At 45.8% G+C, this 26829-nt stretch overlaps 1 protein-coding gene across 2 annotated transcripts in view; it reads right to left on the reverse strand.

Annotated features, from left to right (window-relative positions):
- SLIT3 (slit guidance ligand 3) overlaps positions 1–26829 on the reverse strand; it is a 599210-nt gene that overhangs the window by 124939 nt on the left and 447442 nt on the right. For both annotated transcript variants that reach the window (XM_058722970.1, XM_058722980.1), the window contains exons 7-8: positions 12436–12507; positions 6491–6654 (exon numbers count right to left, since the gene is read on the reverse strand). In XM_058722970.1, the coding sequence (XP_058578953.1) occupies positions 6491–6654; positions 12436–12507 (236 nt within the window). The remainder of the gene's footprint in view (positions 1–6490; positions 6655–12435; positions 12508–26829) is intronic.

The raw sequence follows: 26829 nt of genomic DNA on the forward strand, positions 1-26829 counted from the left end.
GAATTAATTCTGTTTAAACCAGCCCCAGGTTGTAGCCTTGAATCCCTCTGGGAATGAGCTGGGTCTTTCACAGGGTGGCTCTGATTCTGTAGGGAGTATGTGCTACATTTCAAGGGATGTTGTCAAGGTAAAAAAAGCCTTTGAAAAAGATTCCATAACCAGGTCACTAACAACACCTTTAATTACGCAGAGAGTAACAAAGGTAATTATAGCCTCTGTCAGCATCCCGGGCTGGTGGCTCCCCAGCCAGGCATTCACACGTGGTGAGGGTGTTATCCTCTTGTTGAAACAAAACACTTCAGGTTTAAGATGGGGTTGAAAGATAGGTTCATTTTCCCCGGAAACATTCCCCTCTGCTCCATGCCCAATGGACCGAGTGCATTTCCCTTTGAGCCTCTGAGTGCTATGGTGGCAGAAGTCCCTCCCCTTTGCTTTTTGTCTTTGGATAGACTGAGACTAACATGTAAATTTGACAAGGGCAGTGGTCTTTTCTGTCTTATTCCCTGTTATGTCCCCAATGCCTAAAGCAGGGCCAAAGCACAAAACCCTGTAAACATACCTTGGGTCAGCGGAAGGATGAATAGATGAATGGAATTGGTCTAGAAGCCTGGCAGAGTGGGGGCTGAATGTCACCAAGCTATGGGGGCGAGTAATCCTTCTAGAAGGGCCTTAAGGGGAGACCCCTGAGCTCTGAGTGCCCTGGGCTCTGGTTGCTAGGACCAGCCATAGTGTGTGTGGGGGTGGGTGGGTAGGGAACGAAGCGGTTATGGGTGGATGGGACTTTCATGCCTGAAGCTCATGTCTTTCTACCACAGCTCAGTGCTGGCAAAGGCCATCTGCTACTCTGCTGAGGCTCCTGCAGAGCCCTGCTCACCTGCACAGCTCAGGGTGTCCTAGGCACTCGTCTTAGCTCTGTCTGCAAACCCCTTCCTCTCAGCCTTTCCTGTCCACACATATTGAGAGTGAAGGGGGTGGTGCAGGTGACAGAGAATTTCCAAGGGGGGCAAAGTGAGGAAAAACCCATGGTTCTACCCAGGAAATTCTCTGAGCACTGTACAAGCTGAGAAGCAGATGAATGGGAATAGAGTGTTTTGATCGAGGTGGAAAGTCTCCACACATGTTTGAGGGGAGAGGACTACGTGGGCTTGTGCCTACATGAACATGTGTGTTCCTGTTGTATAACACATGCTCACAGGGCTCGTGAATACTCATTATCCCCAAGCAAGCTTGCCTGCTGGTACCATCTCCTCCTTTTCCTGGCACAGAAAGCAGCTTAAATCAGAGTGTAGTGATGCACTAGCACACAGAACCCCTGTAATCCATGTCCTGAGATGTTTTGTGAGGAACTTGAAGTGGATGTGGACTTGCTCTTTGTTTTTAAATGGGTGCCCAAGCTATCTGCCCTTGGAACTCTTCCTGTGGGACAAAATGTTGCTGCACTGAGGTGGAAGCTAGTTCTCATCCAGAACAGGGAGACGAGGATATGGGCCAAGTACCTGTCTCCCCTCTCGGGGCCTGTCTCCCCTTTCCGGAATCACCACTTCAGCTCAGGAATTTCACTTTGGAGCCAGAGCCACCTCCGTGTCACCCAAAGAGGACACTGGGATGTCCAGCCTTCTGATGTCCCCTGACTCCCACTCCCAGGACTGTGGCCTGATGTCTTGAGGGAGGGCAGGGCAGAGCACAGGGCAACTGAGGTGCTGATCCTCCCCTCCCTGATTATCAGGCTGCTGTCCCCTCAGATGGGGGGGGTGCTCAATGAGCACAAGGGCAGGGCAGGAATGTGTCCCTGGCCAGACCTGTCATGGCAAAGTGCCTGTGATGGCTGGCACGAACAGCGATCACGTCATCGTGTCTCTGGTGACTGCATGACCCCCCCTCCAGTCTGAGAGACAAGGAGGAGGAGCAATGACCAGGGACACTGGCTCCTGCCAGGGTGCCTCCTCAACTCTGTTCTTCTATTTGGCATCACGCTGGAAGTGGAAAGTCCTAACTGGTGTGTCCAATTAAAGGGGGAAAAGCTCATTGAACTTCAGACCTAGAAAGGGCCGTGGAGCTGATGAGGAAACAGACATCTTGGAGGGAGAGAACTTGCCCAGGGACACAATGGTGGCCCAACTAAGAATGATGTCATTGTCATAACAGCAGCTAATGCTTATGGAATGTTTCCCAAGTGCTAGATGCTGCACCAAGGGCTTTGCATGTGTGAGCTCATTTGGTTCTCATAAAACCCATGACGTACGTTCTTTTATTATTATTATTTCCATTATACTGATGAGGAAAGGGAAGAACAGGGAGTCAAGCAAACTGGTCAAGATCATGGAACTAGTGAACCACACATTCTAAATTCTGGTTCAGTGTTCTTTGTACCATCTCCTTTGCCAAGAAGATACCCCAAATGCCTCTCTTTATTGCCATGACTTTGAAAGCCATCAGAGCCTGGGAATCTCAGGAGGTAGGAAGAAGAGCCTCAGGGGCCAAGACACAGATTGTGTAAGCTACAGTGGAGATAGCAGGACACTCTTGTTAGAGCTGTGTTTATTTCTTTCCGTCTTTAAAGGGAATCCCACCCAGCAGAGTGCACAGAACCAAAAAATCCAATGGCCTTGTGAGCATGTGGAAATAAATTAATTCCAGCATTCAAATTAAGCATCCCTGTTGGCCTCTGGCCTTTCAAAAGCCAACAACAGACTGCAATGACAATGGGGTTTGAGCAATTATGATGAGAATATAAATGAACGTGATTTAAATACCAGAGGCATGATAATTTTAGGAATGGCTAAATAAACCTAATAATCTCATTCTTGCAATGTCCAATTATGGTGTTTTAATTAAAACCTCCTAAGGAGATGGGCGGCTAGTCATGGCTTACCTTAATTATCTTTATACTTAGTAACTAGTCCCAAATTAAAAAAAAAAAGGGGGGGGTGGTGGTGAAAATTTCTTGTTTCCAGGGTTATATGCCGATTTAATTTTTAGTAATAAATGAGGAAGTGTTTCTTGAGAGGCTTTTAGGAGCAAGCATTGTTCCAGGCATTGGGGCAACCTTAAAAACGTGACCCCTTAGTACTAGAAGACAAGATCGATCTTCATGAAAGGGTATCTCACACTCAAAGGCTATGGGAAGATAAGTGTAAAATAGGTGGACAAGCCAATGGATACAAAGATGTTTAAAGGAAAGAGATAACTGACTCAGGAGGTCAAATATTTAACTAATACCCTTGAATTACGAATTGTGACTGGAAGAAACTTTTTCAGATTAAGGTAACCAGAAAATTGACACACGGAAAATAAATCCTGGAGTTTAAACCCCAGCATAAACCCTTTAGGTAAGGATGGGCAAAAACCCAAAACTTGCAACTCACATGAGTCAAGTAGTGGCCATAGTAGAACCTCTTCTGTGGTCTAGTATCATGAACTCGATAAAGTCCCCGTCTGGTACAGGCAACAAGTGGGGACCACAGATCCTTCTAGTCATAGGGCCCTAACCTTCCTCTCTAAAACAAGAAAAGTTAACAGAAATTTTTGCAGCAGTGGCTGAAGGAAACAAAGAAGTCTAGCTGCATACTGTACAAAAACAGTAATAAAAAATAAAATAAAGATATAGTCTCCCACCTTTTGAAAAATTCTCAGGTGCCTCTCTAGAGGAAGAAAATAAATACCTTTGATTGGCGGGGTATGGGTGACAGAGGAGATGAATTCTGTCAAAGTGTACTGCTAGCAAATTTCTGGGTTAGCTGGAGTGATAAGGAGCCTGCAGCCAAGGCTTTTGGGGAGAAGAGGATGGGCTCCAGCCGGCTGGATTTAATTCACAGGGAGATAGCAGGGACTTGGGCAGCCAGGGCCCTCACAGGCTGAGTGAGATAAAACTCTTTCCTGTCTCTGGAGTCATGTGTTTGGTGAATTTTTTGATATGGTTTAAGGGCCCCAGGAGGTTTTCTGATGCTTCCCTGACAGGGGCCACTGGTGATGAAACTACATGCAGGGATGGCTTAATTGGTACCCCATGCCTTTTTTTCTCCTGAGCAGATGACCTCTCCTTTTACAGAGATGTTCTTACTCCTGCCTTTCTTGACTAAAGCCCTCCTCCTGTGAGTCATTGGGGGGAGAGCTGGAACGAGGAACACTGACAATTTTGCAGCGTACGACCAATGTGATCCATACAAAACTGCCTCACGAGGATGCCCTGTGGACTCTGCCATGGGTAGAGCCTGCACATGGTGGGGTGTGTGGGAAGGACAGTCAGTGCGTGAAAACAGCTGTCCTCTTCCACCTCCCAAGTGTGGAGTCTCGCTCCACATGGCTTCCTCTGGCATCCCTTTAACATGGCCTCACAAACCACCTTTTACAGTTATTAAAGGAGTAGTACCTTCTGGAGGGGATGCTACTCCTGCACCCCACTAATGATGGTAGTTCCCCATTCGTCAGGGATATTCAGTTTGGCCAAGCATTATATCTGACTTAGATCTTTACAGAAAGCAACGCTGCACAGCATTCTGTCCCTAACCCATGAAAGCCTGGAAAGCATCGAAGAATCCCTCCCACAAAGGGGTTCCACTGTTGCTCTCTTGAATTTCTACTACTGGTGGGGCAGGGTGTAGATTAATAGCACAGTCATGTCTGGAGTCCGTGGACCTGATTCCTGTGTCCTCAGAAGACACCTGGCTTAGTACTGAAAAGTGTGAGGGATTATCACAAGCCACAGGCTTAATTGACATAAACAGAGGAGGTGATAGGGATGCTTCTATGTTAAGTATTAACCTGCCCGCTAGATCCAGCCTTTTCCAGGCAGGAGATTTGGGGCACGAGCACTTCTGGGACCTAGGAGCTTCAGCCTTCCTCCCTGGGGTTTGGATCCTAACTGCTTTGGGGAAGCAATGTCTCGCCTCTCCTTTGACGGGAAGGTGCTTTTCTGACGAAGTCGTATTTGTGTTCGTGCAGAGCATTAAGCCCGGCACCCACCTATAATGGGTGTGTTTTAACATTCTGTCTAATTAGTTTTTCTCACTAGCTCTTGGATGACTCCTGCACTCTATAATTATTTCTTTCACTGGCACTTATGCTGATATTGTACTCTTTGCCTAATAATTACTGTAATTATAGTCACTATATGTGAGGTTGGTGCCTGTGTGATAAACGGTTTTATTATATGTGTTTGACGGGAAGTGATTTCTAAGTGGGCGTCTATAGGAAATTATTAAGGTACTGCTCTGAGACATGTTAAAATGTTTTTGGATAATAAATAACTTGATGAAGTAGTAACATGACAAGAGAGAATGGCAGGGAGCTAGATGAAGTTGAATTAATAAAAAAAAAAAAAAGTCTTCCATATTGCAAATGCAGCCTAAGAGCAGAAGGGGGCCAGTCTACACTGCTGACTGGTTTGAGCCCTCCCTGCAGCACACATGGAGCTTAGGTGATCTTCCATACTGAAAACACAACAGTCAAGAAATGTGAGGACTGTAGCCCCAACCAGTGTTGAGCAATCTGTCCTTTTTCCTGTAGGCTGACTCCCAACATCAGCTTTCAGAGGCCACTGAGCCCCATTTCCAGGACTGGGTTCCTGGAAATCAGGAATGCTTCTGTGGAAAACTCCTGAACTGAATACTTCCTGTTTTTGAGGAAATTCAGGGATTTCCCAGAAAGAGGGAGTCGGTGGGAATGGAGGGTGTCAATGAAAAGCAAAAACAAAAAAGCAAGCGTGAAAATGAGGACTCGGTTAAAAGCCACTACATCAACTGAGAAGATTTTTCTCAGGTCAGTCAGGCATCTCCCATCCCTGGAGATCTGCGCTGTGTTCAGTTATGTCTGTGCACAGTTCTGTTTTCTATACTACGCAGGCGATCTGTGCTTCTATTACACTTCAATTACCCACAGATCAAACTCCTATGTTTGCTCAGCACATTTTGTGGACCCACTAAACTATAATAATTAAGCTCCACTTATTAGCTCTTACCAAGTGCTATGTATTATGCTAAGTGCTTCATATGCATTATTTCATTTAATCCTCCCACCCATCCCTTGAGTTATGTACTATGATTTTCCCATTTTGCAAACATATGGGAACTTGCCAAAGTCACACACTACTAAGGGGCAGATCTAGGGTTTCCAGCCAAGCAGGCTGACCCTACCGCCTCCATTAACTTGTCTTTCAATTTCTATGACAATCAGACGACAGGCACATGTTTAGGAAATGCTAAACAATGTACTTAACACTTGTTAAGTTTCTTAGCATCAATGGATGATGAAGCTTAACAGAAAGTGATTCATTACTTCCTTGAGCATTTTCCTCAAGAAAATGCTCAAGAGCTGCTTTTTCAGAAGCCTCTGAGGCACCCCAGAGCCCAAGTGACTATAGAGTGCTGAGGAACCCAGGAGAGTGCACACCAAGCTCTGGGCTAAGTGTGGGTTCATGCCCAGGGTGATGTCAGGGAGAGCTCAGGGGTGGGTGAGTCACAGTACAGAGGGGAGGAGGGTGGGATAGCCTCACCTGGGCATATATACTCCTTTTTCTGCACATCTGCCACATTGAAGCCCCTCAGGTGCACGGGAGCCATACAGAGTGTGAACTGGCCAATTGTCCGTCGCTGTCGCAGCCAATCTGAGAGCCAGGCCAGGTGGCAGTCACAGTACAGGTGGTTGGAGTGGAGGCGCCTAGGAGAGGGAGGGACTGAGGTAAGATGCTGTCACAGAGTGAAGTGAACAGAGTAGGCCAAACCTTCTGTGCCCCTTTGCCCAGTGTAATAACCCTCTGGAGCACAGGGAAGCATTTCCCGCTGTACAAGTGAGTTACCATGGGAGCCTCAGCCCTTCTATTGCCAAACCACAAATGGCTTGTTATCTTCACATGCAGGCCACATCCAACTGATACCTCCAGGGTTTGAACAATTCCCCATTTCTTAATAGTAATTCCACCCTTTTCTTTCCCACTCAAGAAAGTCTCAACATGTAGGAGGAGGAGAGTGACATTATTAAAGCAATGCTTCAGATTCGAGTCAAATTTTCAAAGGGGTGACTGACTTGCAAATTTTAGTACTGTAGTTAGCCTGGGTTCCAGATAGCTTCAAACAGCTTCTCAATCTCAATGCTTCAGTATATGGTGGCACTGTGGCCAAAACCTGCTGTTGCCTTCACTTTCTCCTTCATCTCCTCCCTAAAGTGAATGAACCCCTACATGGAAAGCTGGAGGGCTTGTGTGCAGTAGCCCAGTGAGCAAAGCATGAAGGCAAGGGTCCTATACCTTCTTTCCACCCACCCCCATTCAAATAAAGGGCTGTCCATTCCAGACCCTTGCAGCCCACAGCAATGTCTCCACCTTGCCCTCCTCTCCTTCCCAAGTTAAATTCTACCAGGTGTATTTGCTATTCTGGCTTAGGTGCCCCTGTTAAGACCCCTAACCAGTTCCAGGGCTCTTTGGCTTTTCCTCCTGCAGTAGCTGTGATTCCAGATCAATTTCTCACCTCTGTGTGATTAAGATTTCCTAGAGGGATCTGTATGTTCTACTTCTGAAAGGAATCCCATATGGTTAAATGACTTGAATTTACTTTCCACCAACTGAGGGGCAAACTAAGGATATGTAGGGGCTTGTACAGGTTTTTCCCCAAGGCTTCTCTATCAGGGTCTTCCTATTAGCACATTCCCCCCAACCCTAGGTCATTAGAAGTGGTGGTAGGAAAGTTTTAGTTACATCAGCTTATCACACACTTGGGTTTCTGATGCAGATTTCAAATGCCCAATCCTGGACATGCTAATCAGCCAGCAATATCTTGGGACTTTCAAGTGCTCTGTGTCAAGTTGGTTAATATTGAGTGGCAGCCTGAAGCAGCGGCTTGGGCTATCTCCATGCCCGAGATGGAGAACGCTGAAGGGCTCTTGACCACACTTGACTGAGTATAAAGTCAGCATTGCTGAACACCGGCCAAGTGCAGCTAACTTGAGGGGCATGCCGGCCAAGCATTCCTGCCATTGCACAGGTGCAAACCTTGGGCAGGCCAGGGCCACTAGGGGCCTTGACAGCCTCAGGGGGTCCCAAGATCCCATCATATCTGCCGACTAAATGAACCTATATCCCATGTAGAATGCAATTATTTTTTCTGCTGAAAAACAATTTGAAATGGTGTTTATGATTTTGTTTCAAAATGATGAATTTTGATGTTGTAATGTTCTTTGGATTTCAGAGCCAATACTTTAAGGTTGAACACATTTTCATAGGTTCCTAGGCCTAAGATGCTATGTCTGTAATGGGCTCCAAGAAATTCTCCCCTTTGAGTTTCAAAGCCCAGACTCCTATGCTGCCTTCTCTTCGTGTGGCACTTCAGAAAGAAGTGCTGTAGGCGGGAAGGGGGAGGGGAGGCAAAATCCTAAACTAGGGGAAGAACATGAGGGAGAGGAGGGAATTTCTCTTGTATACTGGGCCTTCTTGGGAAATTTCAGCATGAGTGAAAATGATTTGTTTCCTGATCTATCAGTGAGTTGTAGAGACAGACAGACACATAGACACACACACACACACAGAGAGAGAGAGAGAGAGAGAGAGAGAGAGAGAGAGGAAGATAGACAGGAGGGAGAGAAAGTAAGGGAGGGAGAGAAAGAGAGGCAGGGGGGCAGAGAGAGAAGGAGGCATGGAGTGTTGGTTCTATGGCTAGGAATAGACCACTGGGTATAAAGGCTACCTAGGAGAACGGCAAAGGTGGGTTGGTTCTTAGGGACAAGGTGAAGAGAGGTAGGCTCCAATGGTAGTACAGGCTGAGGCGTTGGGGCTCTTTCACGTGCCAGGAGAATCAGAGCCTTCTGATGAGAGTCTGGCTTCTATGAGGAAAGGCAGTTGCCTTCTTTGGCAGTGAGGTATGGAAGCTGAGGAAACGGGATTCCCATGAAGCACTGAGCATGGGCCCATAAGGCAGATCAACCTCAACCAATTCCCCATCAGTTCCCATCGGAGGTAAGACATCAATGGAATGACAAAAATGAGGGTTAAGTAAGTCAGATCCTTAGCTGATTAATTTCTGGGATAATGAAAATGTCGAAGATTTCCTTTTGGAAAATTACATTAGGATGGTTCTTTTTCAATCCCTGCTGGCTGGCCCCAAGCTACCTCTCTTCCTAACCTTGCTACAGATGGTTCCTAACCGTTTGTCCACCTTTGTAGGAATTTTTCCCCTTCCACGTGGGACCATGGAAAAGAGGTGACCAGAACTGACTCAGAAGGTACCTGAAGGCTCTTGTCAAAAGCCCAGGACAATGGAAGGGCTCAGATCCCCACTCTTGGAATTTTACCCACCAGAAGCGCTGGCAGAGTTGAACTGGGCAGATTCTTCCAAAGTGCAGCCTTTCCTATCATGTTTGAGAGATCGAATTGAGCAGTATGATCCCAAATAGTAACATTGAAAGAAAAGTAATCACATTTATCATGAAACATGAGCCTGGACACTGCCAGGAGTATTCCTAATCCCCTTGATTGAGACAGAAAATTATTTTAACTACTTCCCATAATTCTGGTGAGTTGGGATAGCAATGACCTGGGGGAAGGTGGCCTCCAGTGGCCCTTCTCTCCTTCCTCGGCTCACCTGGAACACACCCTTCTGCCTTAGTTTCTGGCGAATGGAATGAGCTCTGGCTCTGATGCCAAATTGCCCAAATCTGACATTGCCTCTCTGCTTTCCTACTCTGACTTTGGGCAGGGATTTAACTCTGGGCCTCAATGCTCTGATCTGTAAAATGGGGATATTATCGGTGCCCCCTTTCCAGGGCTGTTGTAAGGACTGAAAGAATTCATGAGACAAGCTTGGCATAAGGCCCTGCAAACCATGAGCCACCACAGTGACGTCTGTGGTCATTACTGTCATGAGGATGCTAGGTCCACACTTCTGTCTCCTCCCAACCCATGGCCCTCCCCTGTACAAGGCTACCATTTCTAACTTAGACACCAAGGCATCAAGGCGCCTAGGTGGTTCCCGCATGTTCTGCAGTCTTTTGCCGCTGGAAACACCATATTCCATGTTGGCCAAACCACCTTCACAAAAGATAAGGTGAATGAATCCTAATGCCAATTTGTAAAAGGTGCCTTTTAGCCACAGGCGCTAAATTAAATTTCCAGCAAATCCTTTTAGAGAGGGTCACTGTTCATTTTCTATAAAATGTGGCTTTCTGAATTAAATATAAAAGCTTTCCTTTAGAAATCCCATTTATGACTTCCTTCCTCTCTCCTCTTCCCCCATCTCCCCTCACTAGTCTCCCCCCACCCCCACCTTAATTACAGCAAAGGGGGATTAGTCAGCGCAAGTCTCTGGGGAGTTCTGTACAGAGCCGTCTCTGAAATTAAACTAAAGAGAAAGTGGCAGCAGGCACGGAGCAAAGAGAACAGATGAGATTGATTGATTGATCTGAACTCATCAGATGAGTGTTCAGGACCACAGGCAAGGATGACAACAGAAACGAGGAGAAGAAACTCTTCTGCCCTCCTTTCCCACCCGACACAGCCGAATAAAGCACCTGAGATCCAGACCTAGCTACCCCCCGGCCCCCATCCCATGGACCTGGCCCAGCTTCTGTTATTGCTACTCTTAGACTGACAACAAGAGGGGCAGCTGAAATCAGAGAAGAGTAGCCATGGGAGCTGGACTCTGGCTTTCTGTAGGCGAGGGCCATTTTTCTTCTATTCAACCAACCTGTCTGGGGAAATGCAGGCCCTGTACCTGGACACTCGCTTTCAGCTTCTTGGCCAGGAGCCCTCGGCTCACTCTCCTGAGGCTCATTTGTGGCATGCTGTGGACTTTGAAGAGGTCTTTGAAGACCCCATGGTTTCTCCTTAAAACTCCATGACTGCACCATCCCATTTTAAAGCGGAAGCAAAAGGGTAGATTTTCTTGGTTGAATTATGCTATCACACAAGGGATCGGAGGGAGAGACGGGGAGCAATGATGAACACCGGGCTCAGATTCTTTTTCATAATAACTAGCATTTGTTGAGTGCACACCATGACCGGGCCCTTTTACATGCTAGTGCACTTCATTCTCACAACAACTGTGAGACAAGCATTTAATTCACTGTCCCTTCAGAGCAGAGAGACAAAGAAACTTGCCCAAAGTGGCAGAGCTCACCTTTAAACTCGGGTCTGCTTCAGGTTCTCTGTACTGTCTCCTTACACAGTGCCTTCACTGGCTTCTGCTTCATTCTCCACCCCCAAGATAAGGTCACTTTCTCACTAATGCAGGGGTTCTCAAACCTTATGAGCATCAAAAGCTCCTGGAGGGCTTGTTAAAACCCAAAGGCTGGACCCACTCCCAGAGATTCTGATTCCATGGGTCTACAGTTCCAGGTGACGCTGGTGCTGCTGGTCCAAGGACCTAATTTTGGAAACAGCTGTTCTAAGGATTTTTAAATCTCTGTGGATACCATGTTGTTCAGGAGCCATCGATTAGCTGGCTGCTTGGTACTTCTAGTCCAGATTTCTGGATAGAGCAGTTATAACAGTAACAGTCAGTATCATTTATTGTCCACTCCTCAGGCACTGCACATACCTCATCATCTCATCTGATCCTCACCACCACCCCCATTTATAGAGGAGAGAACAGAGGTCCCAGAGCTCACAAAGGGTGCAGCAGGAATTGCAGCCCTTTGCCTTGGCCTTAAATGTATTTAGCTGAAAACTCTTGGGGGCTGGCTCTCTTCTATTACTGTAATACAAACACCAATGAGGTTCCACCAAGACAACCATCAATATGAACCTCTGGTGGAAAGGCGAATGGAGTCCATTTGCAGAGAAACTCACAAAAGAGTTTCTGGCTGAGAGGAGAAAAGAACTTCCCAGGTAATAAGCAACTGCTCTTGGTATGGGGTGTTATGGGGGGATCTACTTTCTGACTACACAGAAAAGGAAGGCTTGAGCCTACCCCCAAATTAAAGGTAAAGAATCAAGTTCCTGCATTCTAATATCAGAATACCATCAAGGGAGCAGGGGAGAGCGTGTTGGGTGTGGGCTGGGAGGATGGGGAGAAGCAGGGACTAGGACTCCTTCTCCTCCACTGGACATAGCGGGAAAACATAACCACAGCACTATGATGGAACTGCCAATGGTACACGACATTAGCTAAAAAAATAGTAAGTCATTGTGTCCCAGTTCTATATGTTTTGTGACACTAATAGACTTTCCATCAGGGTGAAGAACACAAGGATGAATCCCCACATCCTAAGGCAAAGAGAAATGAATCTGTCCACTGTGGAATGGGGGTTCAGAGCCGTGGATGGCACTGTCACACTTCCCCCTCTTCTGTTGCTCCCCAACACCTCTTAGTTAACAGTAGAGAAAGGCAGTGTTTCCTCCAGGACCTATCTGCAGAGCAAGCACAATAGGTTTTACTAGCAGCTCAGGGTGCAGCATGTAGGGCTGAGTGAGGCCGGTAGTGCGTGGGGGCAGAAGCAGCGATCTTTACTTACAGTGTTCGAATCTTCGGCATGTGGTTGAAGCTAGTGACCAGGATGCGGCTGATGTTGTTGTTGTTGAGTGTGCTGTGAAGGTAGAGGAAAAGGGAAATGGTTAACAAGGAAGTAACATGGGGGGGAAGGCAGCACCAAGATGCTTCTAGAAGGTGGCGGGAGGAACAGGTGTGACTGCCAGAAGAATCATTAAGTCAACAGCTATGGAGCAGCTGGAGATAAGAGGTCTGATCTCCAGATGATAAGAGGATCCCTGATTCCTTTTTTTTTTTTTAATTTTTAATGTTTATTTATTTTTGAGAGAGAGAGACAGAACACGAGCAGGGGAGAGGCAGAGAGAGAGGGAGACACAGATCCAAAGCAAGCTCCAGGCTCTGAGCTGTCAGCACAGAGCCCGATGCAGGGCTCAAACTCACGAACTGTAAGATCATGACCTGAGCCAAAGTCAGATGCTTAATCAGGCACCCTCCCCCCATTCCTTTATTCAGGTGGCTCTTTCCTCCCCTCTGTTGTCCTTGCCATACTTATGGACCTACCCATCTGGAGCCATAGTATCACTTCCTGAAATTCTACTATGTGCTGAGTGCCTCATTATGGCATCACTAATTCACACAACCACAGTGCCAGTTACATACGAGTGTCCTCATTTTAGAAAGAAGAAAACATATACATATCATCTTTTTAGTAACACACGTACCTACCAGGTGGGTGTTATCTTTGTGCTATAGATGGGGAAGCTGAGCAACGGAGGGGTTTTCCCAAGGACCCCTAGCTGCTAAGCGTGAGAGACGGAATGCGAATCTAGCACTATCTTGCTCCAATTTCCCTGCTCTGTCCATTGTACATGCTGCCTAATACAGGGTCTATGTGGACAGTTCATTGTTAGTGTTTTCTCAGTAGCTCACCTCGTCTTACTCTGCCATAGGCCCGCACTGGCCCAGAAAGAAGCCTTTCTTTGGAAACTAAGCAGACTCCTTTTGTCCTTGGTTCTTGGTAAACACATTGCCTTTCTCTTAAAATGACCTCCAACGTTTTCTGTCCTGTGCCTTACTATATAGCCCCATGACTTGGTCCATACGTGTTTCAAATTGAGTCGTATATATCCTAGTTGTGTGATCTTAGGCAAATTATCAGCATCTCTTATCCACAGGTTATTCATTGGCAGGAGGCAGGTAATGGTACCTCACAGGTTAGTAAAAGGCTTAGTGTGCAGTATATACTCAGTAAATGGAGGCTACCAGTTTACTGATGTTGGTGGAGAGAATGTAGTCCTGTCCTGGTCATTCCCGTTTCCCCCTACCTGGACCTCCATGGAAGCAAAAATACAGCTGCATTCAGCACAGTGGCCCCCAAACCCACTGCACCCTAGGGGCCTGTGTAGATTCCTTCTTCCCCCACCCCAGGCCACAGGAGGATTCCAGTGATCACACCCCCTTGCCCCAGGCTATCCTTCAATTCCCTAGGGCCTTATTAGCATTTGTTTGGCTCTTGGGCCAGAAGGAAATCTATTTACCTCAAGACACAGAACCTAGTACTTTTCCCTCCCCCCTTCCCATATTTCCCATGTGTCCAGTACTATTTTAGGCACATGGTAAAGAGCAAGGAGTAGACTACATTTGTGTTGCCTGCTTCTGCCTCCTCCATACTTTACCAACGCTCCAGTGCAGACACTTGGCATTTTATGAAGTTGAACCTAAGTAGTTGTTTTGTTTCATGTGGCCTAACTTTTCTGTGAAGTGTGCTAACCCATCCTGTCTCCACACACCCAGGAACCTTCTGAATATCTTATCTGACAAGGCTGAAGAATCCATCACTCCACTTCCTTGGTAGGAAGCTTCCTGGAAGTAGGGACTATGCCTCACTCCAGTCCTCCATAGGATTAGGAATGCCTCTGGGGCAGAAATCATGGCCTTTGTTTCCCTTTCTATCTGTCCCACAGTTCTAGGCTCCACTCTTGGGGCAATACCTAGTTATTAGGATCATTGACTCACTACCAGACTTTTTCTTTCAAAGGTAAAAAGCAAGAAGCCTTTGCAGAAAAGAGGCTTCCTTCCAACCATGCCCAGCCATTCACATCAGGTTGAGTTCACAGCCAGCCCTAATTTAGCTGAATACACAGTGCAGTTATATGCAGGGCTCGACTCTAACTGCATCCGGCAGTAGTCCGGCAGCAATGACTTATTAATGTATTACTACACTGATATTTAAATGTGAGCTGTAATGAGGGCTATAAAACATTTACGATAATAGCAATTATTCCAGAACCAAAATGACTAAACACAGTATTCAGACTTTCATGATTTGCTGCATGTGACTGGCCAGCCCAGGAATGTCAGAGGGCTGGTCACCTCTTGGATGCTGATCTCCATTGCAGTTACAGTTTTTGTTTCCCTAATAAACACAGATTTATTTGATCTCCAGTCTTGGTGGCCTTTACCCATGTATGGAGCACAGTGCTCTATCTGGTTCTCGCATCCCTAAGTAGCTGGCCTTCAATGGAAGTGGTGTGGTCATAACCCCAACATGATGGGCAGGGCTGGGGGAGCATGCGCCTGGGAGGCAGAGACCTGGTTCAGATTCTGGCTCTGCCACTTATAGCCTGTGCAACCATGAGGAAGTTTTCTTAATCTCATTAGGTTTCCTCCTTTGTAACACAGAGATAATAATAGCACCAATCTCACAGAGCTTTAGTGGCAATTAAATAAGATGATACTAATAATTGCCAACATGGACTGAGAGCTAATGTATGCCAGGCAGGAACTGAACTGAGGGTTCTGCATGTACCATCTCAGTTAATTGCTCCAAACAGCCTATGAGGAAGGCATTTTTGTTATCACCTCTGTTTCATGGATGAAGCAAGTGGTAGGACCAGGATATGAATCCAAACTAGCCTGACTCCAGGAATGATGCCTGGATTTGTTGCTTACTGCTAGGATAACAGATTACTAAAGTTTAGTGGCGTAAACACAAATTTATTCTCTCACAGTCTGGAGGTCAGAAGTCTAACAGGGGTTCGTGGGACCATGTTTCTTCTGGAGGCATCAGGAGGAGAATGTTTCAATGTCCTTTGCTACTTGTAGAGACCACCCACATTCTTTGGCCTGTGCTTCCCTTCCTTGCAGTACTCTGAGCTTCTGCTTCTGTGGCCACATCTCCCACTGTTCACTGTGATCCGTTCCTGTTATGAGGACCCTTGGGAGGACATTCAGAGCCCAAGTGATAATCCAGGATAACCTGCCCATCACAGGATCCTTATCTTAGTCACATCTCTCTAATCCCTTTTGCCATATAAGGTAACATTTCTAAATTCCTGGGATGAGGACAAGGACATTTTTTGGAGAGAGGGGCATTACCACACCCTGAAACAAGGCATGGGAAGTGCACTTGTTACACACAGCCTGGCTCACATGCAATGCCCAGTAATGATCAGCTGTTATTTTAGCTTGGGTTTGTTAGTATTTTATAGTTTACAGTATGCTTTCACATTCCTGTCATTTGATGCTTGTAGAACCTGAGGTTGGGATTCTTATCCTTACTGTATAGATGAGCAATTTTAAGCTGTGAGAGGGACACCCAGGGTAGCACATCAGCTCCTGGAGGGTTCAGGAATTACTGTTCTCTTTTACACTACAGTTTCTCCCAGCTTGCCCACTGCCTCCTGTTTTCAGGGCAAGCTTATTACCCCACCATAGACATTCTCTGTCGTGTCTACCCTGGCACCCAAAGTTAGAAAGAACTGCACAAGTGTCTCCTGTTCTGTAAACTTCCTTGAAAATTAACCAACAGGAAAATAAATGTTTGGGTCTGACAATGCCCCCCATGCCTACTGCATGGCTGGCCCAGACTAGGCTATGGTGACCTCATCCCTCGTCTTTCTTACTTCCATCTCTTGGAGGGGTTCCACCATTTCCATAGTCTAGTCTCAACCTCACTGCTCTGCTCCTTTGGACAGATTCTGAGAAAATACACTTTATCCCCAGTCACCCAGGTTGGAGGCTACTCCCAAATGAATGCTCTCAATTCAGCATTTTCCATCACGTGTCAAGATCAAGCCAGGCTCAGATCAATTCTGTAAGACTTCAGAACTATTCTGGTCTCCCCCTTTTGTACTGTCAGAGCTCTTGAATGGGCATTTGAGTCTAAACTAGAAATAAAGCCATTACCTTCCCAATGCCCATGAGATCTAAAGACAGTCTGTCTACCTCCCATTTCTCTTTTATAAAACCCATTACCCCATTATACTATGTTTATATTGAGACTAAGTGTGGCCAGTATACTGAGTAGTCGCTCTTTTTTTTTTTTTTCAACGTTTTTTATTTATTTTTGGGACAGAGAGAGACAGAGCATGAACGGGGGAGGGGCAGAGAGAGAGGGAGACACAGAATCGGAAACAGGCTCCAGGCTCCGAGCCATCAGCCCAGAGCCTGACGCGGGGCTCGTACTCACGGACCGCGAGATCGTGACCTGGCTGAAGTCGGATGCTTAACCGACTGCGCCACCCAGGCGCCCCAAGTAGTCACTCTTCTATTTTGTCATAATCAGAACATAAATGTTTAATGAAAAAGGATCATTCTCCCTATTAAAATGATCCATGTGGACAATGCTAGTTTTAACAATGGATCCCATTCTCTCTCAGTTGTGAGCACCAGGATGAGGGCTTTAAACTTTTCTCCCCCAGGGCACTAAGGGATTAGTGAACTTATTGTTGCTCCTGTAGAGCCCAACTAGAACCCTGCTACCCTGAAAAAATGTGCTTGTGTTCCTCAGCTAAATACCAGGGCACTGTGGCAAGACAAGGGCTCCCAGTAATGAAGAATGCGTGGGAAGCTGTGCACGTACTGGGATTGACGAACTACTGCCCACAGGTCAAACACCATCCAATACAGAATGTTTTTTGTAAATAAAGTTTTACCCACCTGTTTATGTATTGTCTATGGCTGCTTCCGTGTCACAACAGCCGAGGAGACACAACAGAGACCACAGGGGACAAAGCCTAAAATATTAACATCTGCCTTTTTATAGAAAATGTTTGCCGACCCTTGGCTGCTCTAGAACTGGGAAATTCCAGTCCTGCCTTTGTCAGTAATTAACCATGACCTGCTGGCAAGTGGCATAACTGCTCTGTAAGAAGAGGGGATTAGGTCAGAGACTGTCAAAACACTGGTAGGAAAGCCCAAGTAGCAACCGGGAGGGCTGGGAATCTAAAGCCGGTGGTCTAACTCTAGAATCCACACATATCTGGCCTGCACCACGGTCCCACCTGGAAAATGGCTCCCACTGCATCCAGAAGCTACAATGCTGTGATGAAATCGGAGCCAAGGAGAAGGCCCTGTTCAAGGGACAGGGCAGGTGTACCCAGATTGGGTTGGGTGTGGGATGAAAACTTGGGTAGTGGTTCTCCAAGTGTGGTCCTCAGACCTGCAGCATCACCTGGGAACTTGCTAGAGATGCATATCCTCAGGCCCTGCCTAGGACCACTGAATCAGAAGCTCTGGGGGAGAGGGGGGTCGCAGCCATGTGCGTTTTAACAAACCCTCCAGAGGATTCTCATGCAAGCTCAAGTTTGAAAACCATTGAGCTAGAGGCATAGCTAAGAATAGAGCCTTTACCTAAGTGTAGAGGACAGAATATAGGCTATCTTCTTGCTGACTCTGGGACTTGAAAGCCTCTTTTGTGGAGGGCATGGTGCTTTCCTGCTTAGAAAGAGGCCCAGGCTCTGAAACAGTACACAGTCCTCCATGGAGGTAGCTGTAATCACCCTGGGAAAGCTCCAACTTGGCATCTGCCCCTGGCTCCCTACTGTTCTCTGCTGAGTGCTGGAGTGTGGCTTTCCTTCACATCCCTCAAGATAGCCATCTTTGATCTGGAGGAGCTAAGTCCAGATGTAGCCACACCACCCTGGCAACCTTAATAAGGCTGACATTTCCCTCTGTCTCCTCCGATTAGGCCATCGCTTTATCACTCTGTGCTTTCTTGGCTCTGGGTGTAATCTTCGTGTTGTGTGTCCATAACACTATGTAATTGGCTCTAATGCAGCAATATTATCTGTGAGCATGTATCACATAATTGCAAAACCAGGCATCCACAATAAGTGCCACCACAGTTTCCCAGTATGCCAACCTTCCTGGGATACTCTTTGAGCCCCTCCTATTCCCCTTTGGGAATCCAAACTCCTTGGGCTAGATAAATCCTCTTGGAAGGCTGGCCTGTTTCCCTTGTCTCAAGGCAGGTTAATTGTTCCTTAAGTCTAGGTTCCCTCCTTAATAACCCCCAGGAAGGAGACTCTTGGTGAGTCACTGGCAGCCATGGCAGCAGAATATCTTTTTAAAGTGAGCTTGGAGATGCCCTGACTTGTACTTACAGACACCAGGGTCCCAATGGCCAGCACTCTAGGCCCTGAAGATACCACTTCTCCAACGGTGCTTATATTGAATTTACAGGGGCAAACACAAACCAAAGTAGGCAGCATCATTTTCTGAAGAGCAGCTGAGTGCAAATAGTGTAGCTAGACCCTGTAGGAAATATCTAAACTGCTGGCATGGGGAATGAAAAGCACAGAGGGATTCTGGCAGCACGTGGACCTCAAAGGGAGGGACTGAAGGCTCACTTCTCCCTCTCCCTTTTGCTGGCTCGGACAGGGAGGGAGGAATGAAATTGAGGATGCTTTAGGTGCCTGCTTTCTTCTCTGGTTTACATGTCAAAGCAGGACTAGCCTGTCCTGGTCTTTCTTAGTGGCTGCTGATTGGACAGCCATCATGGCACCAGGAATCAAGGCCTATTGCTGATGACCAGGCCCTTCCACATCCTTCTCAGTCCTGGGAATGTGAATGCTGCTGGCTGGCTCAGCCCACTAGGATGTGTGTAGGTGGTGTCTCTTTGTGAACTTGGCTGCAGGAGAACACATGCCAAATGCCCACTAAGTTTGAGAGAGGCAACCCCAAGCCTTTCCCCCAGCCCAGAATCGCTCCCCAACTGATTGACTCAGTCATTTCTGGTTGAAGCTTCTCTGCATGTCCCCCTCCCATCCAGGTTGAACTTGCCTTTCTCACCCAGCTGTGCACTGTTCTGCTTTGGCTGGAGGCTCTAGGAAACTCCAGAAATCAGGAAGAATGTATAATGACACGCCCTTTGAGAAAACCTAAACTGAATATTATAGGTTCTTCCACGAACTCTGCCTTCTAATGAGTGAGACTAGTAAAGAATGCTGCTTTGGGTGTGAGCTTGCCAAGAGCTTCCAGTAAAGATGTCAGTAATAGCAATAACAATACTATTAAGTATTTGCTATGTGCTGGCACCAATCCTCAGGTAGTCATTTCCATTTTGGAGCCTAAGAAATGAACTCACTTAGAGATGAACTTACTTAGAGATGAACTCTTCAAAGAGTTGAACTTAGAGATCGAACTCTGCCCTGATCACAGCTAGTAAGTTGTGGAGCCAATGTTCAAATACAGGCAAAAGGGACACCAGGGCCCTATATTTTTAACTGTTACACAAAACTGCCTCTTACAGGATCGTCTAACAGATGCTGGCTGTCCAATTTCCATGTCTTTCCTAAGGCAGAGATGAGTCCTATAGGCTAGTGCTGGTCTCAGCCCTCACAGACTTCCATGTGGCAGTGACTGTGGAGTTTGCCTCACTGCCAAGGCTGCTCAAAGACAACAGCATTACCTGACCCTCCTTTCGTCCTCAGAACAGAGAGCCCAGCATGGAGAGCGAGGGCAGTGGTAGAGCCTACACAGAAGAGAGAGAAATTGGGTCTTAAAGCCTTCTGAGGTCAAGGTTTGGCTAACAAGTCTAATCGCTGCCAGAAGCCACCTTTACTGTTGGATGGGTGGACTGGAATTTTTAAGCATACCCCCGCAGAACTAAGAGTACAGGTCTGCTTCTTAAGCAAAGCTCATCTTTTGGCTATTTGCAGCAGGTAGTGAGTCTCTGAGGGCAGATGGGGCAGGAGGGATGAAGGGAGAGAGGAGAAAGGATGGTGGGAAGCCACTTCTCACATCACCTGCTCTCCGGGACTATCCTGGGTGCCGCCAATTACTGATTTCCTTGATCTCCCTGCGGACCGTTTAAATTAAAGCTCATAACCATTGTGTGGGCATATAATGAAAACAACTGATGCTGCACTGATTAGTCCATTACTCTCAACTGTTAGAAAACATAATGATCTCACAAGGGGCCTTATTCACTGACGTATAGCAGGCGAGCTCTCATTTGACACCTCAAATTAGCAGCCAAAGCAATAACAGCTGGGGTTTTTGTCTCAATATTTGTACCCGACTCTAAAGTGATTTGGCACCGGGTGAGCGTTATTTTTAAACACAGAGCTCTCACCGCCAAGTAACATTTTAAATGGTCTCCAGGTGTCATGTAAAACCTACAGAAATAAATAAAAACAATCAGCTGCCAATTTGAGCCTTTGATGGTACGGATTCCTTAACAAAAGGGCTTGTCTTTGGTTCTTCCTTCATTATATATTCATATTGTGACAGGAAGAAACTCATCTCCTTCTACCCGGCAGAGCTTCAGTGTTAAAAGGAGGAAAGAAAAGATGCCTCCAAAATAAATGTAAAAAGTGGAAGATCAAAAGGGAAACATGGATCTTCAAATTGTGCCAATCATCAGTCAGATGGCTGGTAGTGCAGGCATTCCTGATGCTCCAGTGTTTTACATCCCTTAATTCTGAAGATCTCCTTACCCAGTTTTTTTGAGATCATCACAGACACTGCCTGGTGGTGATTCAGAAGCATTCAACTGTCTCCCAATGACCGATTTAATTGTAAAATGTACTTAAACGACAACATGAATGAGGTGGCCTCTGCCGATCCTGTTTCATTATCCATAAGCTGGGAATCTGGATGATCAATCTTGTCTACTACATTATTTAGAAATCAGGAAGTTGCCAGTGTGCCAAGATGTCTGCAATGGACTGAGAATGGAAGAACGGCCTCCAACTTATATAACCGAACAGGTGAGTTTGCAGGTGAGAGGGGGAGAAATGGACAATTTCCCCCTCAGCTGCATTTCAGCCTGTAAGAGGGGAAGAACGGGAAGTCTTGGAATGCCCACTGATGTGTGCGCAGTGAGAGGGCAGAGAACACGCCAGTGTTGCACCCTGTTGTATAGGCAGGGCCCAACCCAGAGTCTGGCACACAGGACAACTCAATAAATATTTACTGCATGGATGGATGAGTTTTAGAATGTGAAGGGTCATGCTTTTGGCATCTTTTCATAAAAATAAATTTCTGCTCTGAACAGCCGCCTGGGATGATCCAGGAGTAAACTCAGTTGCCTGCAGGAGCCAGGCTTTTACATCTGAGTAAGTGGGTTGTATGGAGTCTGCAACAAACCCACCTCTGCCACATGGGATGGTCACTTCTTGTTTCAAAGGCTTGTCGCTATGCTGGAATGTGGGTGCAAGTGCTGCCACTTATTCCTTTTTTTTTTTTTTTTTTTCAAGAGAAAGCCAGACATCTAGAATTCTTATATGAAGTCTCCTGGTTTTTTAATATTGGTGAATAGATCATCTTAGGTAACAAAAGTCACAAATGAGACATACCTTGGATTTGGATTACAGATGCCAGCTTTTAGTCTCTGAACCAAAAAGATCAATTTAACAATCTGAATCAAATATATATATATATATATATATATATACACACATACACACACATATATATATGTACACATACACACACACACATATATATGTGTGTGTATGTATATATATGTGTGTGTATATATACACACACATATATATACATACACACATATTTAACACATACATATCACATATCAACGTTTTTTTTTGTTTTTTGTTTTTTTGTTTTTTTTAATTTATTTTTGGGACAGAGAGAGACAGAGCATGAACGGGGGAGGGGCAGAGAGAGAGGGAGACACAGAATCGGAAACAGGCTCCAGGCTCTGAGCCATCAGCCCAGAGCCTGACGCGGGGCTCGAACTCACGGACCGCGAGATCGTGACCTGGCTGAAGTCGGATGCTTAACCGACTGCGCCACCCAGGCGCCCCAGATATCACATATCAAATATACATATCACATATATAACATACTTTGATATATATGTATATATATACATATATATAAAATCCAAAGTATTTGGGGGCACCTGGGTAGCTCAGTCGGGTAAGTGTCTAACTCTTGACTTTGGCTCAGGTCATGATCTCACGGTTCATGGGGTCATCGAGCCACATGCTGGGCTCTGCGATGACAGTGTGGAGCCTGCTTGGGATTCTCTCCCTCCCTCCCTCTCTGCCCCTTCCCCTGCTCACACTCAGGCTTCTCTCTCTTTAAGATGAATAAAAATTAAAAACTTAAAAAAAATAAAGAAGTATTTTAATAGTGAGACGTAGTTAACGCCTTCCTTCTGTACTGCATCTCTGGGAGGACAGCCACTGGGAACCTACTATTTAAATGAACTATCTTAAATGATAGAAAATTATTCAAGGTTCCCTCCCCCCATCTCCCATCCCACTATCATTATCTGGAGACAAAGAGCCCTGAGGAAGTTTCTGTTTCTAAGGGTAAGACTGTGTCCCACCAGGCAAGTGTGCCCTTGCCAGCTTCCCACACACCATGCATCAGTCCTGTGGCTAAACCTGTAAGTTGTTTCTTGTGAACAGTTTGGAACTAAGCTACAGTGTGCACGAGGCTCTGTTTCTCAGTGGAGATGCTGGCAAGGTCTGGGTTCACCCTGTGATGTTTGCAAGGAAAGGGCTCTCTTGGGGAGCTAGGCACAGTTTGCTTGGGCTATTTGGGCTCAAAGAGGGGCAGGGACCCCTGTGCTCACTCATCAGGCCTCTGGTCACCACTGGTAGCCAGGATCAACGATGTAGTATTCAATCTCTTCCTAGATTTCCTTCCTAACAGATAGCAACCTGGTGGACACTGGGGTGGTCAACACCCCAGCAGTGCCTGCAGGACTAGAAGGCCCTAGAAAGGGAGGGTGTTGGTCTCCATACTGAACGTACACTGTTCTCTCTGGAAAAATGCTAGAGTTTAAGAGATGATGGGCTGGACAGAGCATAGAGGCTGGCTTCACTAGTCTTTGTTTCCCTTTTGCTAATACAGGGGAAAGGTAGACGGTAATACAGAGCACTAGACAAAGAGCCAACAGACTTGTTTCCTGGCTTGTTCTTCTATGAAGTTTTTCCATGGCTATGTGTAACTCACTCAACCTTCTGGGTGTTTCTTTCTTTTAAGACAAATTGTAGGACTGGTTGATCTCCAGGGTCTTTCCAACTACAGTTACACTCTCTAATTCCCACTGGGCTGGTGCTGGCTCTAAAATGGCAATTTTGGAACGGGAACTGTTTTCCAGACAGCAGTGGAAGAGGTTGTGGATGTCCAGATCTGTATAAAGATAGGATGTCTGGCCCGACTCTGAAAGTCACAACTAACCCCCACTGCATTTGAAAAGTTATGCAGGGTCAGCTCTTTTTCTTTTTCTCTTTATGGAAATAAAGCTTCGGCTTCTGTTGGGTTAATGGGCTGGTTTCCCCAACTAGCTGCCGCATATCTAGCTTATGTATGGAGAAGGGACGGGTCCAGACATGGGAGTGATTTTCCTACCCAGTTGACTTCGTGGAAGTGATTTGCAAGGCTGAAAGAAGTGTATAATTGGGATCAGGAAACTAATTTTCACAGAGAGAGATTTCACTTTGGGGGGAGACGGTTTTAATAATCATACTCCTGGGTTTCAATGAAAATGGGTCTTTTGCAGGCACAAGATCCAAATGGTTAAATTCAGATAGAGAAAGGACAGAGTGGAGGGTGAGGGGAGTGGCAGGTATCTTAAAGTATTTAGTTTCAGAAAATACACTGTTTAAATGTGCTTCTTAATGAATGTGAAATGGCTCCAGTGGTTTGGAACAAAGCAAATAGGAAAGCAGGGCCCGTGGGAGCGATGGAGATGTGTAGAGGGCAATCCCTGTCCAAATGGGGTACTCGGCACTCAGCTTTAAACCTGTGCTGTCCAATAAGGTAGCCATGAGCTAAAGGTAGTGATTTCAATTTAAATCAATTAGAATTAAATAAAAGTTCAGTTCCTCAGTTGTACTAGCCACATTTCAAGTGCTCAAGAGTCACACTGTGGTTAGTGGCTGTCACACTGGATAACATGCATAAGTATTTCTTGCATCACACAAAGTCCTACTGGACAGTGCTGCTCTAGACAATCAGAGACAAAAGCATGCCCAGGGTTGCCACAGCTTCCAGATATTCTGGGAAAGTTGAATTTAGACACTTACAAATAAGTGTCTTATTTATAATAAATAATTACCTGAGTTTTACACACTGGCAACTAATTCTAATTTTTTAAAACACCATAAAGACTAAAACAATTAAAAAAAATCAAATTCCACAGCTGAAGTTTTCAATCAACTATTAATCAATAGTTGGGGTGCTCTGATTTAGTTATAAATCAAGATGGAATGGGCACGCTAGAGCTTCTGTGAGTCCAAAGAATACAAACATGACACTGGAGAAACAGAATCAGATTCCTTCCACCCTCCCTCCTCCTCATCCCTTGCTCCTGAGTGGTTTTGCATACAGCAAATGGAAGCTCAGAGAAAGGGAGGATGTTCTGATTCTCCCCGGTACTGCATCTCCATGTCTTCCCCATGCCATCCTCTCCTCCATAAAGCCAGCTAACAGGAAGGGGTCAATATCCTGCTTGAGTTCCTAAGACTTGGCTTTCAGGACACAGTTCTTGCAGAGTAATGGGCTCTTGGCCATAGGTGAGCCAAACCATCCGATATTCTGCATCCTGGATGGAAGTGGCAGCTCCAGCCAAGAGGCAGGTTAGGCTTTTCAAGGCATCATGGTTCTTGGCCGGGAGACCCTTGAGAGCCACGAGATGAGAACTGAACAAAGGGCAAGATACTCACTGAAAGTGCTCACACACTGGTCACCAAAGTCATTGCTGGCTGCTGGGGGATAGAGATAAGGCAGAGGCTGACCATTGGTATAGGAGCACATTTGCAAATCAGTGTAGAAGCTGCATTTTAGAAGTGAACTGACCCCACTGGCCTCTGCATCTTGTCCCAGAGAAAAAATCTCTCTGTTATCTTTCTGTTTTCAAAGATGCAGGGCTATTTTTCTAGTTTGTTTTAGGTGGGATAAAGAAAACCAAAAGGCTGCTCTCAAATCCAGTTTGTCAAGACAGAATTTCAGCCCAGGGTCCTGGTGGCTGGAGTCTGTGGCTCCCTCGAGCAGCAAGACTTCCAACACCCGATTCCACCCAAGTGGTGCTCATAGAAGCTGAAAATGGTACTCCTACCAATTTACAGATCCTCTGTGATCAAGAACAAATAGTTCAGTGACCTTTACCACATCCTCTTAACACAGGAATGTACACCAACACATTTTCTTTTCAGAGACTAAACTAGCCTTTAGTTAACAGAAACATGAAATCAAATGGAAACCACTAGAATACCTTCCCCCACCTGAATTCTAGCTACTTGAATTGTTCAAGGGCTGCTTATTTAAATGGAAAAAATTATCCTGTATTTCAGAGAAAATTTCACTTTTTCCTTAAGCTGATGTTCTCAAAACCAAGCTAGTCATTTTAAGAACATGACTATGATTGAGCCTTGAGTTTGGGTGACTACAAAGGAGGGGGGTGTGTTGTGTGGCCCATGTGAGCATTTACAGAAAACCCAGTTCCTTTCCTAGTATTCTGGGAGCTGAATGGAAGTTACTGGTGCCGGAGGGCACAAAGTACAATTTTAATTCTGATTACCTGAACAAATCACAATTTGTAGCACAGTACCAAAAAAAAAAAAAATCATATTCTGTAGGTATTTTAAGACTTTCATTAGGCAATGACAGTTCTATATTCAAAGGTATGTCATGACTAAATACTCTGATTCAAAATTCAGTTGAAACAAATGTTTCCAGCTCCCAGAGAAACCCAGGTGAAACACTTTGTAAATAAACAAAAACAAGTCTTGTCTGTTAGAAACACCAATTTTCACTACGGCTCTAATTTTTTCATTGGTAATAAAAAAAATTGCCATTGCTGGAGGAATGAAAAGCCAAAGACACTGTTTTGTTCAATATTTAAAATAATTCTGGGACAACCACAACCTTAGTTCTGAGTAGGACCGAGACATAACATAGACATAATAGGGTGGAGTAGGCTTCAATTCAGTTAATTTCCACTCGATTTGGGTTCTCTGTCTTTAAATGACTACCTACTATGTTCCAGGTTCGTGTAAAGTTCTGGAGATAAGGCAGTGAAACAGTATAGGTGTATCCTTCAACCTTGGCTGTGACGAGCGTCTGGTTGGCTGTGTGCTATTTGCTAGACAGACACCTATGGTATCTCCTTTAATCCACATAGTAGCCTAAGGGGTTGGTATTACTGCTACTA

This window comes from Neofelis nebulosa, chromosome 1 (assembly GCF_028018385.1).
Source record: "Neofelis nebulosa isolate mNeoNeb1 chromosome 1, mNeoNeb1.pri, whole genome shotgun sequence".
Taxonomy (NCBI): Eukaryota; Metazoa; Chordata; class Mammalia; order Carnivora; family Felidae; genus Neofelis; species Neofelis nebulosa.